At 46.7% G+C, this 18,333-nt stretch overlaps 1 protein-coding gene across 1 annotated transcript in view; it reads left to right on the forward strand.

Annotated features, from left to right (window-relative positions):
• The window catches only part of Garnl3 (GTPase activating Rap/RanGAP domain like 3), a 127,658-nt gene that overhangs the window by 9,322 nt on the left and 100,003 nt on the right, over nucleotides 1–18,333 (forward strand). The window contains exon 2 of the mRNA XM_090330662.1: nucleotides 7,150–7,320. Within this exon, the coding sequence (XP_090186788.1) occupies nucleotides 7,178–7,320 (143 nt within the window). The 5' untranslated portion in view covers nucleotides 7,150–7,177. The remainder of the gene's footprint in view (nucleotides 1–7,149; nucleotides 7,321–18,333) is intronic.

Below are 18,333 nucleotides of genomic sequence, written 5' to 3' on the forward strand. Positions count from 1 at the left end.
AAGAACTAGTCTCTGAGTGTAGCATCCCATGGCTTATGGTGGCCTTTTGACAAAACTTCTTTGCAGTAGTGAGGATGGACCCCTCTAAGAGATAATGGCAGGAAATAAAGAAAACAGCACACATAGTCAGCTCTCTGTGGGATTAGAAGAAAATTGAAAATTGTCTTCTGTTTATTTTGGTCTGAGAGTTTTTGCGGTTTTGTTTTATTTTTGTTGGTTGTGGGACTTGAACTTTGGGCCTGGGCACTGTCCCTGAGCTCCTCAGCTCAAGGCTACAGCCCTACCCCTTGAGCCACAGCACCACTTCCAGTTTTCTGATGGTTAATTGGAGATAAGAGTCTCACGGACTTTAGTGACTTTAGTGCCAAGCTGGTTTTGAACTACAATCCTCAGATCTCAGCCTCCTGAGTAGCTAGGATTACAGTCCTGAGCCACCGTGCCCAGCTGAGTTTTATTTAATGAAGTAGTTTATATTTAATGACTATGATCCAGTAAAGGAGGATTTCAGTGTGAGGAATGTATGTTTTACTTGAAAAAGAGAAACTTCACACAGATTATAATAGCAGCTATCCCACCTTTGAAGAATGGCATGTGAAGAAAGAATCAGACCCATGTAGTATGTGGCCCTTGCTGGACCTCACCTCACAGTGAGTGTGAGGTGCAGTAAATCAGAGGACACAGTACATGAAAGAACACCCTCGCAGTCAGGGCTGCCCTGAGCTATGATGGCTTTAAGATGCCATTTTTCCTATTGGAGATGTGAGAGCATCTGTAAGTTGGACTCCTGTTTTCCCACCTATTTTATGTTGTCTGCACACTTTTGGACCTAACAGTTTTCAGCAGCATACTTGAAGATTGGCCCCAAACCCTGTCGTACAAAACTAGATCAGGCTCCAGAATCACAGTGACTCCCAAGATAACTCCTGATGCCCCTTTCTCTTTCTGACTCAGTTTCAAATTAGAGACTCTTGGAATTGCCTCTGGTCTGTGGCTTCTAGATCATGTTTTAAACACCAGTGTTTCCATGTGGGCAAGAAGAAGCCATCACAGAACCCAGGCATTGGCTTGCTTTAGTCACAGCCAGAAAACAACCTAGACTCACTGGTGGAAAGTTGCTGGAATCCTAGGAAAGACTCCTGAACTTTAGGAGGCTGCTGCACAGCTGGAAACCACACTGGAGAGCCATCTTACTGGGCAGAAGGGTAGTCTCAGATGAGTAGCTGAAGTGGACTTGCCAGAAGTGAGCACAGAAGAGCCTGCTTTTCCTATTAGCAACAGAACTAAGTATCTCTAGAAGCGCTACTGGCCATTCACTCTTCCCTGTGTCAATCCCTGTGGCGATTGCTATATACATTCACTGTGTCCATTCCCTGTGTCTTTTTCCTGTGTCCATTTCCTGTGCCTGTGCCCTGTGTCCATTCCCTGTGGCCAGCCTGCCTTGGTCTCTTGCAAACAGGCACAGACACCCATCAGAGACTGTTGAGGCAGTGGAGCAGGGAACTTACCACTGTGACCAAGTACCTAACAGAAACAACTTAAAGAGGAGAATTCTCGTCTGCTTCTGGTTTCAGAGTTTGTCCTTGCTGGTTTGGTCCCATGGGCTTGGGCAGAGCTGCGTGGTAACTGGAGCGTTTGATGGAAGTTGAGTAAGGTGATTAGCTGTTAACTAAGAGTTTATAGGTTTAAGTCCTGTCAATCTAGGGAAGACTTAGCTTAGTGAAAGTGAATGATTTGCATTCAGTAGACATAGGTGTTTGAACCTGTAGTCTTTGGGGTCACTTGATCTCATACCATACTGGAAACAATGAGACAGGCCAGGATAACCTTCAAAGACATGTCCCACTGACCTACTTCCCCACCCGGCCCCGCCTTCTGGTTCTCACAACATCCCAGAAGAGTTTCACCATTGGAGAACCAGGCACTCAGCTCAGTGCATGAGCCTGTGAAAGACATTGTATATTCAAACCATAACAAGCATTGTGACTCAAGCCACTCATGATTTCTTCAGGCCCAGCGTCCTGCCATGCTCTCCCTCTTCCAAATGGATGGTTTACTAATGTTTTCAGCATTCAGGTAGTCATGCCTTCATTCAAATATTCCCAGGGTGCCTCTGTGCACCGGGCACATGCTGTGAACAGGCATAGGCCACTCACCAGTAAACAAACGCATGCCTTTTGTGTGTAAGTGGTCAGCACCATGTGTGCAAGCAGCAAGAGCTGTGGATGTCCACTGCCGTCCTAGCGCTGCTGCAGCCACCACTCATCTGGCAGTTGTCATCTCAGGCCTCCAAAGATGAACTTGAAGGCCTGTAGGAGTGTCCTCCCTGCAACAGGATCTCTGTGCTCATGGTTGGATGTGGCTCCCCAAATCCTTAGAGTTCCTGGTGGAATCACTGGAGGTCAGGAATTTGCTCCTCCCCCACTGGAGGAGCAAAACAGTGGTCGTGTTGCTTTGTATGCCATTTTGCTTTCCTGGGGGCGGTCCACCAGCCACCATTGGACACACTATGTGTCACCTTGCAGGGCTGTTCTGTGGTGTCTAGTCATAACGGTGGTAGCCATGGGATAGCATCTGAAGCTCCCTGATGACCTCTGTGGACCACTGAGGCCTGGGCAGTTCCTCTCTACCCCCATCACTCCAGACCCACAACCCTGAACTCCAAAGCACATGAAGATCTTGCAAGATTTGTCAGAGAAAAATGGTCCTGAAGGTTGTCCTCAGGGTGACAGGAGCACCCTCTGTTTGCTGAGGGGCCCCTCCTCTGTCCACCACCATTCCCACACAAGCCCTCCTTCTGCCCCATCTAGAATCTTTGTGCCAGATCCTTTCCAAGTATGTCTGTTCTATGAGTTAACCCTTTGTTCCCTTCATCTTCATGTTGTTGACAGTTGCATGTGGGTACTGTGCCAGATGACTTTGCCTGTTCATCTAGCAGTTTACCAGTTCACTAATACTGGAACTGCCGTGGCCCCTTCCTGTGTGATCCAAGCAGATTGGGCCTCTTTCCCAGCTCTTGCGCTAGGAGGCTGCCCTTGATAAAAGGTGTGAAGACCTCGGGAACCAATGGGAACCGAGCCCCTGGATTTCTCCTCTGGGCCACAGAGGCCCCTGACCCTCTAGCAGGCCTTCCCTCCATATCCACGCCACCCTCCCCACATGCACACTCCAGGGCAGCCAGGCCCCTTCAGAAAGGGTCTGATCGCTGTGAAGTCCTGTCACTTTTGGCCCTTCTTCTGGCAGGTTCACATGCCCTGTAGCTTCATACCTTTCAAGAGGTTCTATCCGTTCAAGTAGAAAATGTGCATCTCTCAAGCCTCTCATTGGGCTGACTGCCATCTAGCCTGTGCCACCATCCTGCCTGCGCTGCCATCCTGCCTGCACTGCCTGCCAGTTCCCATCCCCCCACGTGGGCATGGTCGGTCAAGCGAATTTCCCTCCCATTTCCCAGACATGTACATAATCGTACCAGCAGGTCTCCAGAGTTGTAGCCTAAAGTTTTGCCATTCTCTGTGTTAAAACGCTTCCTCTCCACACTATGTATTGGGCTATTTTTACTTATTTCCATGAGTTCCAGGGACTTAGGCAAATGACCGCTTATTCTACCTTCTTCCCAGGAAATCCTTCACTGCTAATGTTCTAACTAGACAATAAATCCAAAATATGTCTGAAGGATTAGGGAAACCCACACTTTTTTTAAATATATTTTTTATTGTAATTAATAGAAGGGTTACATGATATTTGCCAGATAAATGGTGCCTTAATTCCCACACATTGATACCCTTTCACATGTCATGGTCCCCATTTCCCTTCCCCCCTCCCCCACCCCTCATCTTGTTTTCCCCCATGGAAACACACACTTTTAAAATGGAAATTAAGACTAGAAAGGAAGTGAATAAACAGATTAAAAAGAACAGTGATGAAACTGTTCTGCTCGGGCAGAAAGTGAAAGGAAAGAGTTGAAGAGACTCATAAGGAACTCTGAAGTTAAATTAAATAGGAAGGTTTGAAAGAGCTAACATTTAGACTTTGTAACAAAATCTGTATTTTAATAAAATACATGCATACCTAACAGCTTGCTTTGTGCTGCCCACCTGTCAACTGCTCAGCGCTACCTGTGTCAAGCAGTTACCAAGCTGGACAGCGCAGTGTCAGTTGGATCGACGCTGCCCTTCACCAGGCTCAGCCTGAACCTGAAGCCTTCCTGGCTCTGCACACATCCCTGCTCTTCCTCTCCTCCTCTACTGGGGCTTTGAGAGTGCGTTCTCAATACATCTTTTGGCATGCAAACATTATCTTTGTAATAAAAAGAAATCTCTAGGGCTCAGAAGAAAATATCTTTCCAGCCTGAGCCCTACATTATTTATTTATTTGTTAGTCCTGGGACTTGAACTCAGGGCTTGGGCACTGTTCTTGGACACTTAGCGCTCTGCCCCTTGAGCCACAGCACCACTTCCGCCATCTTCTGTGTATGTGATATCAAGGAATTGAACCCAGGGCTTCATGCATGCTAGGCTACCTCCGGCATCCCCCCAACATTATTAGCTACTTACTGAGGCAGTGGTAAACTCTGATGACCCCAAGTAAGGAATCGTGGCTCACCTATTACAATAGCCACTTGCTCTTTTTTTTTTTTTCTGTCAGTCATGAGGCTTGAACTCTGGGCCTGGGCGCTGTCCCTGAGCTCTTCATCTCAAAGCTACTGCCCTATGCCATTGCACCTCAGCACCACTTCTGGTTTTCTAGTGGTTAATTGGAGATAAGCGTTTCATGGTCTTCAGTGCCAGGCCTGGCTTTGAACCATGATCCTCAGATCTCAGCCTCCTGAATAACTAGAATTATAGCCATGGACCCCCGCGCCTGGCTCTGACACTTGCCTTTGGCTTAGGTGGAAGACAGAAATGTTTGATGGCTACTTGCTGCAAAGGTAAGCAGCCTGAAGCCAGCATAAGGGACGATGAGCTACAAGCCAAAGTCAGGTATGGAGCAGGTGGCATGTAGGGTTCAGGGAAAATGATGGGGAGAGCTGAATCATCACTTATTTAGTAAGAGGAAGCCCAGGGGTGCCTGACAAGAGGAGAATCCTGGGCCTGCATGGCACTCCTACAGCAGCTTGGAGTAATTCCACGGTGTGGTGGCATCACTTCCATTGGCATCCAGCTCCCTCTGCAGATGGTATGCCCTGACCAGCACTCACCCTCTTGGTGAAGGAGGAGGAAGAAGAGGAGGAGGAGGAGGAAGAGGAGGAGGAGAAGAAAGTGGTGAAGGGTGGGGGGGAGGGGAAATGGGGATCAAGACATGAGAAAGGGTATCAATGCATGTGAAGTAATGCACCTTCTATCTGGTGAATATAATGTGACCCTTCTATTAATTACAATAAAAATGTATGAAAAAAAGAAAGTGGTGTTGTGGCTCAAGTGGTAGAGTGCTAGCCTTCCTTGAGCAAAAAGAAGCTCAGGGACAGTGCCTAGGCCCAGAGTTCAAGCCCCAGGACTAGCAAAAGAAAATTATATATATATATATATATATTGCAGATAAATAAGACATTACAAAGAGCACCTCTTGATCAGATGTGTTATCTAAGATGGCTCTTTTGTTATGTTTTGTCCAGCCTAGGTGCTGTCCCTAAGCTTTTTTTGTTTGTTTGTTTGTTTGTTTTGTTTTTAAATTCTCAAGACTTACCGCTCTACCACTTGAGCCCCAGCTCCACTTCTGGAATTTTGCTGCTTAGTTGTAGATAAGAGTGTCATGGACTTTCCTGTCCAGACTGGCTTCAAACTTCAGTCCTCAGATCTCAGGCTCTGGAGTATCTTAGTTATAGACATGAGCCACCCATGCCTACAGCCCCCTTTTTCTGGCAGAGAGGGGGGATAAAGAAACAGTTGATTCTGGACCAACATGAATGTCCAAAACCTGAGAAGACGGACCCAACTTATCCTGCATGACGTATTCTCACTTTTTATTTTTATTTTTCCACTTGTAACTAACAGGATTTTTTGTTGGTTGCTTGTCTGTCACTTAAGGTAGAGGTGAGTGAGGACATTGCTAATTGGCTTGGAAAATCACTCCTCTTGAAGGAGCAGGAATGCCTTCTGCCTAACAATGCTTCAGACTCTCCCTTCCCAGCTTCCTCCCGTCCTCACTAGGTCAACCAAGAAAGAGCAGTTGGGCCTCAAGAATTCATTTCTTAATTGATTCCATGAACAGCCCAATTTCCCATTCAACAAGTATTTGCTGTTTCCACCAGATGCCATTACCCTTGAATGCAGGGCAGGGTCCTTTCTGTCTCCATTGTTGTCAGTCCTTGAATATGTTAGCTGGAAATTAGATGAACCAAGTATTGTGGGGCAATGATGACTGTTAAACACCACCCTCAAAAGCATTCTAGATGTAGCCTCCCTTACGGACACATTACTGCCTTTTCTTTTTGAGTAAGGTTATGATTCCTTAAATCATCATTATATCTATAAGTCTATTTTAGTCCACCTTTTCATTATGATCACAAAATACCAGGAGGATGGATAAATTTGTAAAAGAAAATAGATTTGGCCGTGAGTTTGGCCTAGTGGTAGAGTGCTTGCCTAGCATGCACGAAGACCCGGGTTCGATTCCTCGGTACCACATGCATAGAAAAAAGCAAGAAGTGGTGTTGAGGCTCAAATGGTAGAGCTCTAGCCTTGAGAAAGTCCAAGAACAGTGCTCAGGCCCTGAGCTCAAACCCAGGACTGGCAAAAAAAAATTAAAAAAGAAAGAAAAAGAAAATAGATTTATGTGACTCTATTGAATCCTAATAACCTTCCAAAGGTACCACCTCTAAGTACCAGCATTGGTTTAAGTTTCCTTCATCTTGATACCAGGCTGATACCATACTGAAATTATAATGAGATCCTACTGCCTTTGCACTAGGGGTTATGTGATCTGTGGTTGAGGGGCATCATGGGACTTGAACTGACCTGGGGCAGTGCCACCTTGAGGCCCCCTAATACCACTCTACAAGCTGGTTGTGGTACTGCCTCAGTGGGCACCTGGGTCTAGGAGAACCCTGGCTTCTCCTCCTCCAGTGCTGCCCTTGGGGAAGGTGTCAGGTGGGGCTTTGGCGGGCCTTTGTGCCTCTCTGGTTCTCAGCACCTCTCCCATCTCCTTGTTCTTCAGCACACCTGCCCAGTCTCCAGGCCCACTGATGGAGCCACTCACCAAGGGGTCCTGTGGGAGTCAGATGGCACAGACCCTTCTATGGAAAGCAAAGTCATCTCTCTCCTTTGGCATCCAGCCCCTCCAGACATGGCCAACAAAAGACCCAGAACTAGAGTCCCAGGTCAACCTGTAAGTAAGTAAAAGAAGCAGCCTCCCAGCTCAGGGTGGGGGGAGTGAAATTTCTCTTGTTGATGTGTCAGTCGGATATTTGGCAATATTCGCGGGATACCTACTCTGGCCAGACTCCAAACAAATCAAATTCAGTTTCTGTCCTCAGGGACTTACATGCCTAGGCAGCCAGCCTCTAATCAAGCTATGCTTTGAAAAATACTTACAGAATGCCTTCTGTGTATTGGCAACATACTGGCATGCAAGAAGAAATGTCTTCCTTACCCTTGATATTCCGGTGGTAGGAGGAGCTTGACTGTCCTGGGACAGCAGTTCCGCTCGCCACTGCCAAGCAGCAGTCTGCCCCTCTCCCAGACCCCACTCTCCCAGAAGAGCCTTGTTCCAGGGTTCGAAGTTGGCGGGTGGAAGGAATACAAAGTTCATTTGGCTGCTCTTTACCAACAACAACAACAAAACAAACCCCACTGATAGTAAGAAAATACAGGCTTTCATTCTGATTTTATTTAGTGTCTCCCATCCCTAATTCTTAACTGATTCCAAACACAGGGAAGGGGGATGGATTTGTTGGTAAGCACTCAAAGTTCCAACAGTTAGGAGACAGTGTGAGAGCAAGCTCATTTGCTTTTTGCTTTGCTTTCTGTGAGTTTTCTTGTTCTTTCCCATCTTTATCAGTAGAGTCCTCCACACATAGAAAGTGCTGATTAAACATTTGTTAGGTATAAGTTAAGAGTAACCGGGAAAAGATACCAGCTGGAATCCTTCTGCAGCAAGGAAGGTCCGCCTAAAACAGTGGAGATGGAAAGCATCAAGACACTGAAAGGAGCTGTGGGAGTCTGCAGTTGTTCTCATGGGCAAAGTGGTGTGTGCGGGGCTAAACATCACAGAATTGTTAGTGTAGCAAATATTGGAGGCCATTTAATTAAATGGCTTGACTATATAAAATATGATACAGCTACACCGATAAAGTGCTGTGTAGTCATAGGAAAGAATGCAGGAGTTTTTTCTGTGGTGACCTTTCCTTGGAAAGAGACCAAGACACAGTGCATTCCCATTATCAGGAGGGATGGGTTCCAGGACCCTTAGCCCTGCAGATATTGAAATCCATGGATTATATAAAACAGCATAGTTTATACTTAGCCTACACATATCTTCCCACATCGTCTATGGTTACGTATACTACCTAATCCAGCGCGCCTCACGTAGTTGTTCTGCTGTGTTGTTTAGGGGGGGTCTGTAAGTGCTCAGCACAGATGCAGTTTCCTAATGTATTCCATCTGTGGCTGATTGAATCTGCAGAGGTGGAGCCTGTAGATACAGAGGGCTAAATAGTGTGTGTGTAAGGAAAGGGAGACGGTGGACACACCATTCTCCTTTGTGAGTGCTGACACCATCACTAGAGGACGCCCAAGGAACAATCCGGGTTTCCTGTGAGGAGAGGAAATGGTGCTGCAGGGCCGGAAGAGTGAAGCAGAGATGCACAGACACAACCCTGCAGTTTCAGACATGATGCTTGGAGGGAGGCCTCCTGACTGGTTAGCTATTGATGTGAGATGGGGCTTGGGAGGTTTTCTGAAACTTGAACAGCTAAAAAGAGCAGCAAACCTGCTCACCGAGGAGTGAGTCTGATTTGGGACTTGCGGAGGTGGGCGGGCTGCTCGGGTGTCCATGCACATATGTCTGCCAGTTGTTAAATGGGAGAAAACCTGAGTTGGAGGTTTGATGGGGGGCAGTGAGGGCCTCGGGGTGGAAGGTGGCCTGAACCACAGAGCGGAGGGCTTATCACTCCTCAAGGCATTGCAGGACTCAGGGCATGAGGAAGACTCACTTGTTGCTGCTCTGTGTGACCTAAAAGCAGGCAGAAGAAGCACTCACTGTCTGCAAGGACATCCTGGCCCCTTTCTGGATGTTCTGGTCCATGGAGGCCCTGAAGGAATAGTCGCCAGGGGCACTGTTCACTCTCTCTTTCACTTTGACTATTCGAGTCTTCAGTGTTTTCCAATTTTGTATTCCACAAGGACCAGCAACCCACTTGTGTTCTCACCTCACTCTCCGCACAGTGCAGAACACCGTCAGGGTATGCTATAAATAGTTATCAGAGACGGGGGCTTTGTTATCAGCACTTTTAACAGGCAGAAGGCCCTGCCCTGCCCTCAAGTCACCTTAGCCAACACACATTTCTGTGAAGCCCACTTTGGCGGTGGACACAAGCTGATTCTGTTGTCATGTTCTTAGTCTTAACATCATTGCCTCCTCTATTTCTACATCCTTGATTCATCTCTTAATCTGCTCTCTGGAGACGAGCCCACCTCCTCCCACCACCCTGGGTTTCATGGTTTCCCTTGCTTAGGAGGCACGGCCATGGGATTGGAGGCCTGGCTCAGTTAGTAGAGCACGAACCAATGAGCCAAAGCATCAGGTACCGAGTTTGTGTTCCCGTCTTAGGCCTAAAACAGAAGAGTTTCAGAGTCAGAGCAGCTCAGAGAACAAGCATTTAGGAAGTCTTTCAAAAATGTAGTTTGACCTGCAAAACACCATGAAAGAGTCAGTGTTTTCCTGGCAGCGCAGGCATGCCAAGTGTGCCTAGAGGAAATTAGAGCAGGAGCCAGCTTAGTCTGTAGACTTCAATCTAACAGAGAAACCCTCAAAAAAAGTAGCCCAGAACCTTCTCCCTCTTCTGGGTTATCTCAAGGCAAGATTCATTCAGTTCCACAGCATTTATTTGTGTGCTTAAGATGACATTTTTTCACATATTGGTAATAGCTGTGAAAGGAACCCAGCATGCCACTTTAACAGAGGGACTGTTTTAAGCTGAAGTCAATTGAGGACAAAGAAACTGAGAAGCTCGACCTTCCCCAACCCCTACCCCTGTCTCCTGAGTAGCGTGAGGGACGTTCTTCTCCCACACCAAGAGAATGACTGTTTTCACTAAAGACAGGAAGAGCAGCAGGTGCCTCTGCCAGACAAAGCTTCCCAGCATCCCTTGTCTGCCATTAGTTGCCCTGGATTCACCTTCCCACAATTTGTGCCATGTCAGTAAGAGCCCTACCCCTTCCTCTTTGTCTACTCGCCCACAACTTATCACCCTTGTGAAAGTAGCATACAAACCCCATGTGGATTCCCATTTATCTTCTGAGGATCTGCCAAACATGTGAAGTTAAGAATAGAGGGCTGAGGGCCGGGAGTTTAGCCTAGTGGTTAAAGTGCTTGCCTAGCATGCATGAAGACCCGGGTTCGATTCCTCAGTACCACATACATAGAAAAAAGCCAGAAGTGGTGCTGAGGCTCAAGTGGTAGAGCTCTAGCCTTGAGAAAGTCCAAGGACAGTGCTCAGGCCCTGAGCTCAACCCCAGGACTGGCAAAAAAAAAAAAAAGAATAGAGGGCTGGGAGAATGGCCTCGTGATAGAGTGCTTCCCTGGGTACAGAGCCCTGGGTTCAATTCCATAGTTCCACATACACAGAAGAAGCCAGAAGTGGCGTTGTAGCTTAAGTGGCAGAGCACTAACCTTGAGTTCAAGCCCTGGACTAGAAGAAGACAAAGAAAAGAAGGAGGAGGAAGAGGCGACGGAGGGGGTGTAGGCAGGGAGGAGGCAGCCACTGGCTGCTCACTACTGTAATCTTAGCTAATCAGGAAGCTGAGATCTGGAATCAGGTTTCAAAGCCAGCTCAGGCAAGCAAGTCTGTAAGACTTTTTTTTTTTTTTTTTTTTTTTGCCAGTCCTGGACTTGAGCTCAGGGCCTGAGCACTGTCCTTGGACTTTCTCAAGGCTAGCACTCTACCACTTGAGCCACAGCACCACTTCTGGCTTTTTCTATGTATGTGGAGTGCTGAGGAATCGAACCCTGGTCTTCATGCATGCTAGGCAAGCACTCTTACCACTAGGCCAAACTCCCAGCCCCAGTCTGTAAGACTTTTATCTCCAAATAACCACAGGCATGCACGTGCGCGCGCGCACATGCGCGCGCGCGCACACACACACACACACACACACACACACACACACACACACACGCACACGCACGCACACGCACACGAAGCCAGACGTAGAGCTATGGCTCAAGTGGTAGAGCAATAGCATTGAAAGAAAAAAAAAGAACAAACAAACAAACCTCAGAGATAGTGCCCAGGCTCTGAGTCTCTGAGTTCAAGCCCCAGGACTGGCATTAAAAAAAAAAAAAGATACGTATTTCTTCCTGGTAATATGCCTTTTGTTGATTTAATTTGCTGAGTTCAAGTGCAGGAATTAACAGTTCAAGTTAAGGAAGAAAAGATTTTCTTCCTTAACAACTATATACCCAAAGTGAGAACATTTTAAACTGGCAAATGCTGGCTTTTTGATTTTCCAAGAGACTTCTTTCTTCTGTGGCTGCCCAGGTGCATAGTGTCCTGATGCAATGTTCAGATACACAGCACCCCTCTTTTCAGTATTTATTGTGCTCCCACCGCACTCCAAGAAGTACTTTGTATGCCTTGTCTCATTATGTCCAACAGCAAGGGGCCATGAATAACAATATTTGTGGAATTAATTCATCCATCAAGCCCTATTTTACAGTTTTCGACACCAAGGCTGGTAATTCTTGTCAAAGAGCTAGGTGTGGAGAGTTAAATAAATATCAGACAGTCTCTGTGCACATGGATGTTCTCTGAACATTTTGGTTCCATTTTATGTTATTGCTATATGAGATATTAAATTTTTCTTGCTGAGTTATATTTTACATAGAATACAATGCTGGATTCTGAAGAGAACGGCTGGATGTGCTTTGATAGCTGCTGTCAATCAAGTTCTCATGTCAGGAGACCCTTCAGTGTGTTACCTGTTTATTGAAGGGCACCAGTCTGCAGACTTAGGAAAGGTCAGCTTCACTAGGAACTGACAGCTAGTGAGCTATGTTCTCTGTTCATTCTAGTTCTTGGCATTGTATTGAATCTTGAGATTAACCAGAGACGACACCTGCAAAAACATTTCATGACTGTTCTATAGTGCAGCTCCCCTCAGCCATCAATAGAATGTGAGCCCAGGTCTCTCCAGGCCTGACCCAACCAGAAGCTTTCAGTGGTCTGGATGTTGTGTTTGTTCTGTCCCTTCCTGAGGCACATCCCCAGTGCCTCACCCTCCTGTGCCACTCTTTGCCTCCTGTAAAGAAGAAGACATCTATGTCGGGTGAGGTGGCTCCTACCTGTAATCTCAGCTGTGCAGGAATCCATCGGTAGGAGGCTCGTTGTCCAGGGCCAGCTCTGGGCAAAAGCATAGGATTCTATTTTTTTTAAATACAAAATGGTTCTGGGTGTGTATGGATCAATGGATAGAGCATCTGCTTAGCAAGAACAGGACCTTGAGTTCAAAACCCAGCAGCCAAAGAAGAGGAAATCTAGAGGACATGATGACTCTGAGGAATTTGAAGGGCTTTCCTGTACAGTAAACTTTATTATTTTCTGTGACTCCAAAGGGTTGGCCCTCTTGTTCACTCCCTCATTCAGGAAAACCCTCCTAAGAGATCTCTGTGCAGGTATTAAGTCAGACATGGAGCACTCAGCTTTGACAAGCAGGAAACCTTCTGTCATGAGGCTTAAGCTCTGGTGGAAGGCAGGTGTCAGTCAAATCCCTCTCTGATTCCTCGGCTTAGGGAAAGGAAGAAGTTTGGAGAGAACAAGCTCAGGGCCTAAGGTGAGTCACACAGCTAGGGAGAGACAGGAAGGCAGTGTGGCTGGAGGGCTGGAGGAGGAGGTATGGAAGCAGACTAGACAGACTGGTGGCCAGGGGTGTCTTAGCGATGGCTGAAGAAGTTAAGGAAAAGTGAAACTGTAGATGTAGGACCAGCTGGCGAAAATTGAACTGTGATGGGTTTCAACTTGTTTTTGGGGGGCAGGATGGGAACCTTTTTCAACAGGAAGACTGGAGGGCTTGAGAGCACAGTGTATTTCTTATCACTAGTTGTGGGTAAGAAGCTGGAGAGTGATTTTGCAAGTACCCAATAGAGGATACCCTGGCACAAATAATAGGTTGATTTCCAGATGGGCCTTGATCTCTAGACCTGGAAGCTTCCAGAAGTCTCTTCCCAGCTCATGAAGGAGGCGGGGATGGGATGGCTTCCTGGAGCTCTGTAGAGGAAATGCCTGTCACTGGCATCAGAGGTGAGAAGTGAGCCAGCTCACACCCGCGTCTCCGGGGCTGGCTATGGCAAGAGTGCTGAGGGGTGGGGGGAAGAGGATATTTTTGCTGAAATTACAGATGCACACATCCCACACCTGAAGATGCGAGCAGAGAGGTTTTCAATGGGTATGAAGCATTTACATATTCATAAAATAACTTCAAAGCTTTTGCAGGGAACAAGTAAGACTATCTTTATGAAATGGGAGTAAAGGGCATTACAAAGCAAAACAAAGCCCTTAATGGAAAAGACTGAAAATAGCATGATTTCAGATTTTTCTACATGCTCAAAGATACCAAGAACTCTGGAAGAAGACTTCTAGAATTTCTTAGCCAAAAAAGCGTTGGTATTGAGAATAATTCTAATAGGACACAAATATGAATAAAAAGCTAGAAAGGAGGCAGGGAATGTGGCTTAGTGGTAGAGTGCTTGCCTAGCATTCATGAAGCCCTGGATTCATTCCTCAATTCCACATAAACAGAAAAGACCAGAAGTGGCACTGTGGCTCAAGTGGTGGAATGCTACTCTTGAGCAAAATAAGCTCAGGGACAGTGCCCAGACCCTGAATTTAAGCCCCAGGACTGACAAAAGAAGAAGGAGAAGAGAAGGAGAGGGAGAAGGAGAAGGAAAAGGAAAAGAAGGAGAGGAGGGGGAGGAAAAGGAGGAGGAGGAAAAGGAGGAGGAAAGAAGAAGAGGAAGAGAAGGAGAAGGAGGAAGAGAAGGAAGAGAAAGAGGAAGAAGAAGAGGAGGAAGAGGAGGAGGAAGAAGAAGACAGATCAAATGACTGGTGGGCATGGGAGAGGCTGTCTTTTGACCTGTTAGGAAAATACAGATCGGATCACACCTCCACAAGGCACCCTTCACACTGGCAAACACTAATGTCTGTAATGCCAAGGGCTGGCTAGGATGTGGAGCAAACAGAATGCATGAACTGCTAAGAGAAAAGTAAACTGGAAAGTAGATTTATTCCTAGATGGGAAAAGGAGCAACGCACACATGAGCCTAGAGTCTTACTTCTGAGTCCACACCTTGGCAATTAGACACTTAAAAGGATGTTTATGATAGCATTGTCTTAAAATTGGGGCCAAGCATGGTAGTTCATGTTTGGAATCCCAGCTACACTAGAGGCAGAAATCAAGAGGATCACAGTTGAAGGCCATCCCAAGGAAAAAGTTAAGACCACAATTCCAGCTAGTAAGCGTGACATGATGTCCCTTGTAATACCAGCCACACAGAAGGAAGAGGTAGGAAGTTGCTATCCAAGGCCAGCTCTAGGAAAAAAGCGAGTGAACCTACTCAAAAAATAACTTCAGCAAAAAGGGCTGGAAGCATGGCTTAAGTAGTGGAGTACTTGCCTAGCAACTCAATGCCCTGAGTTCAAACCTCACCACCACTAACAACTAAATAATAGAAGAAGGAAATACCCAAGAAGAGAGAACACAGGAACCAAAGGGACATTGTACCTGGGGTAAGAGTGAATGAATTAGGGCTACAGGTGTCACGAGGCACAAGTGTCAGAGCATGTTGCTCCGCCAAAGGGGCGAGTGCCGGGAAGGTGCATGCCGCGGGGTCCGTCTGCGGGAGGCCTGAGGCGTGCCGCGCAGCATGTCTGAGCAGGTGTTTAGGGAGTCGACATAGGAGCACATAGTGGCCGTCAAGGGACAGGGTAGGAAAAGGCCAGGGATTGGTGCACAGGCAGTTTGGGTCTTGTGCTGTTCTTTACTGAATTTAGTCTCACCTGCTGTGAAATAGTTCCCTCTTTTTGTGGATGTACTGTTGTTTGAACTCAGCACCTCACGCATGCTAGGCAGGCACAGTGCCACTGGAACCACCCTGCCCACTCCTGTTCTGCTTTGGTCACTTTTGAAATAGTGTCTCCTTTTACGCCTAGGCTGATCTGGACTGTGGTCCCCCTATTTATGCTTCCCTGTGTGAGTGGGATGACTGGTGTGGCCCACTATAGCCAATCATTGTGCATCCCCTCCAGCTTGGGGTGATAGGTGTGCCCATTATACCTACCCATTGGCCAGACTTTTCTTCCCTGGCTATCCTCAAACCAGGATCTTCACCTTCGCAGCCTTCTGGTGTCTGAGATGACAGGCCCAAGCCACTGCACCCAGCTTTGAAATGTTTCTTAACACCAACTAGAAAAGAGTCTAAGCGATTCAGATCTGGAGCCGAGTTTGAGAGCCAACGCGCAGAGCAAGTGCCTCTCAGATGTCAGTGTTCTGCGTCCCTGGCAGGTCTGGTTAGGATGCATCAGGTCCCGAGTGGGGGCCCTACAGCCTGCATGACTAATCAGCTCGTCACCAGCTCCAAGCACTACCCGCACCTCGGCACTCTGTAGCTAGTGTGTCTGGGCACAGTTAGAAGCCATCTGTGGAGAACTTCTAGAGCCTGTGGGCAGGCTTTGGAGGGATTTCCCCCAAGAAAGATCTTCTCAGGTGATTAAAGGACTTGTGTAGCATCTGACATTGTCTATTTAACCCCTTTTAGTACTGCATTTATAGATCCCATGGGAGCAAATGACACTCACAGTTGGAAAGCCTTGCACGTCTGACCTGGAAGGAAAGGAGAAGAGTTGGGAAGGAGGGGAGGAGAGTGCAACTTCCACTTCATTTTAGGTGGTGCCTCCCGGTGTCCAGATGGTGGGGAAGTGTGGGCAGCCCCCTCAGATGCTGTCGGTGCTGGAAAGGCTGCTATGCAATTTACCAGACTTGTTGTGGACAGGTGTGTTTCCCGAACACAATATCTTCTTATTCCTGAGAAGTCCTACCGACTTTTTCCCATTCTCTGTGCTCTCTATGAGGTCAGGGACTGCAGGTCTCAGGTTCAACACTTGGCATAGTGCCTGCCTCCTTGTAGATGCTCAGTAACTACTCATGGAATGACTAAAAGAATTTTGACTCAGATGTAGACTTCTTCTGGGTGGTGCTGGGGTTTGAATTCAGAACATTGCACTTGGTCAGTTTGCTTGCTCAGATGGCACTTTACTACTTAAGCCATGCCTCAGCTCTACTCTTTGCAGACTATTATGGGAACAGAAGCTCACAGACTTTCTGCCCAGATTAGCTTCAAACCCAAATCCTCCAAATTTCAGCCTCCTAAATAGCTAGGATTACAAATGTGTGAGCCAGTAGCATCCAGCGAGATAGACATTTTAAGAAAAAGTCTAAATGTAAGAGAAGTTTTGAGGCAGGGTCTCATTATGTTATCCAGCCTGTCCTTAAGAACTCTTGGGCTCAAGTAATCCTCCTGCCTCTGTCTTCCAAGTGGCTGGGACTATAGGTATACACTACTATGCCTGGCGATTACATTTTCTATTTTGACATACTCACAGATTCATTTGTAGTTATAAGAAATAACATAGAAAAAAGCTGGGCATGGCTGAAATGACAGGACACTATTAACCAAGGCCCTTGGTTCAATGACTAAGGAACATAGGAAGGGAGAGTTTCTTTTCTTTCTTTTTTAAACTTCAGTGCAATATTCCAGCCAGGAAATTGACTTGCATAGGATCCACCAATCTAATTTCAGTCTCCCCAGCTCTCAGGAAGTTTGATCCCATGTGTGGAGTACCGTGTCCACCATCTCAGAGGAGCAGAGATCAGCTCTGTCCCTCCAGGGCTCTTCTGCTTGCCCTGTCATGACCTCCAGGGCTCCTTCCCGCTGTCATTCGCCATCTCAAGAGCATTACATGAGTGGATTCCCATCGAGTGTGGCCTTCAGGGTGACTGTGCATTTGGCGTCGTTCCCTGGAGATGGCGTCCACATGGCCGTGGACAGCGTTGTGTGTTCCTTTTGATTAGCAAGTAGCCGTCCATGGTGTGAGTGTTTAATTCTTGGCATTTGACAGCTCCTCTGAATTGCTTCCAGTTTGGCCTATTATTTATATAAACCAGCTATGAACATTTTTACACAGGTTTTTGTGATGTAATGTTTTCAGGTCTCTGACCAGTTGCCACCGTGGTAACTGCATGTTTGATTTGATAAAGAAGCTGCCCTTTTCCGTTCCCTCCTGCACCACAGAAGCGGTCTTCTCCACCTCTTCATGTTTGCCGTGGCCACCGCTGCTCTTTCATGGGATTCAGTAAAGTTTATTAGTGAAGGAAACATTCAGTGGAAGCCATAGACTGCTAACCTAGCTAGAGAATCTGCACTTCATCACAAGCTCTGTGGGCACATGAATGCCATGGGAGAAACGTGTTGCATAATATTAGGTGAAAGAGGTCTCAAATGAAAGAGATAACTGACCATGGCAAAGATAACCCAGAGTGCACTGCAGGCAATCAGAATATATAAGGAAGGGAGAGGGAAAGAAGGGAGAGGAGGGTTATTCAGAGCAGAGGAAAGCAGAGGTAAGCATTTATTCCTGATTAGTTGATCAGCAATTATTTCTTGAGCAATCTATGATGACAGGCACTCAAATCTAGGCATGTTGCAGACAAAGAAATAAGTTCTAGTGGATGAGGAGCTTGCCTGAAGTCACAGAGGCAGTGAGTGAGTGGTGAGACTGGAGCTCCAGACAATCCAGGATTGTCTGACTGCTTTGTAGTTGGTGCCTCTGGCTAAGGAAGACTAAACTTAAGATCCCCATACATGAAAGAAATGGTCCAGTGTCCCCAGAAACACAACAGAGAGCTTTCTGGAGAGTTCTAAGAATCAAAGGGCTCTGGTTTCCTGGATACCTTCATGCTAGAAATCTTTCTGTTTCCTTCCAACTTTCTAGTGTCTTTCATCCCTTCCAAAAAGAACAGAATTCTTTCGTGTTATAATTAGAAATGGATGTTGGGTTGCATCTCTTGTTTTTTGGTGTCATCTGATAACCTCATCAGAAGATGAGACAATAGGTATTTTATGTGCACT

This window comes from Megascapheus bottae, chromosome 3, assembly GCF_031878675.1.
Source record: "Megascapheus bottae isolate mThoBot1 chromosome 3, mThoBot2.hap1, whole genome shotgun sequence".
Lineage (NCBI taxonomy): Eukaryota > Metazoa > Chordata > Mammalia > Rodentia > Geomyidae > Megascapheus > Megascapheus bottae.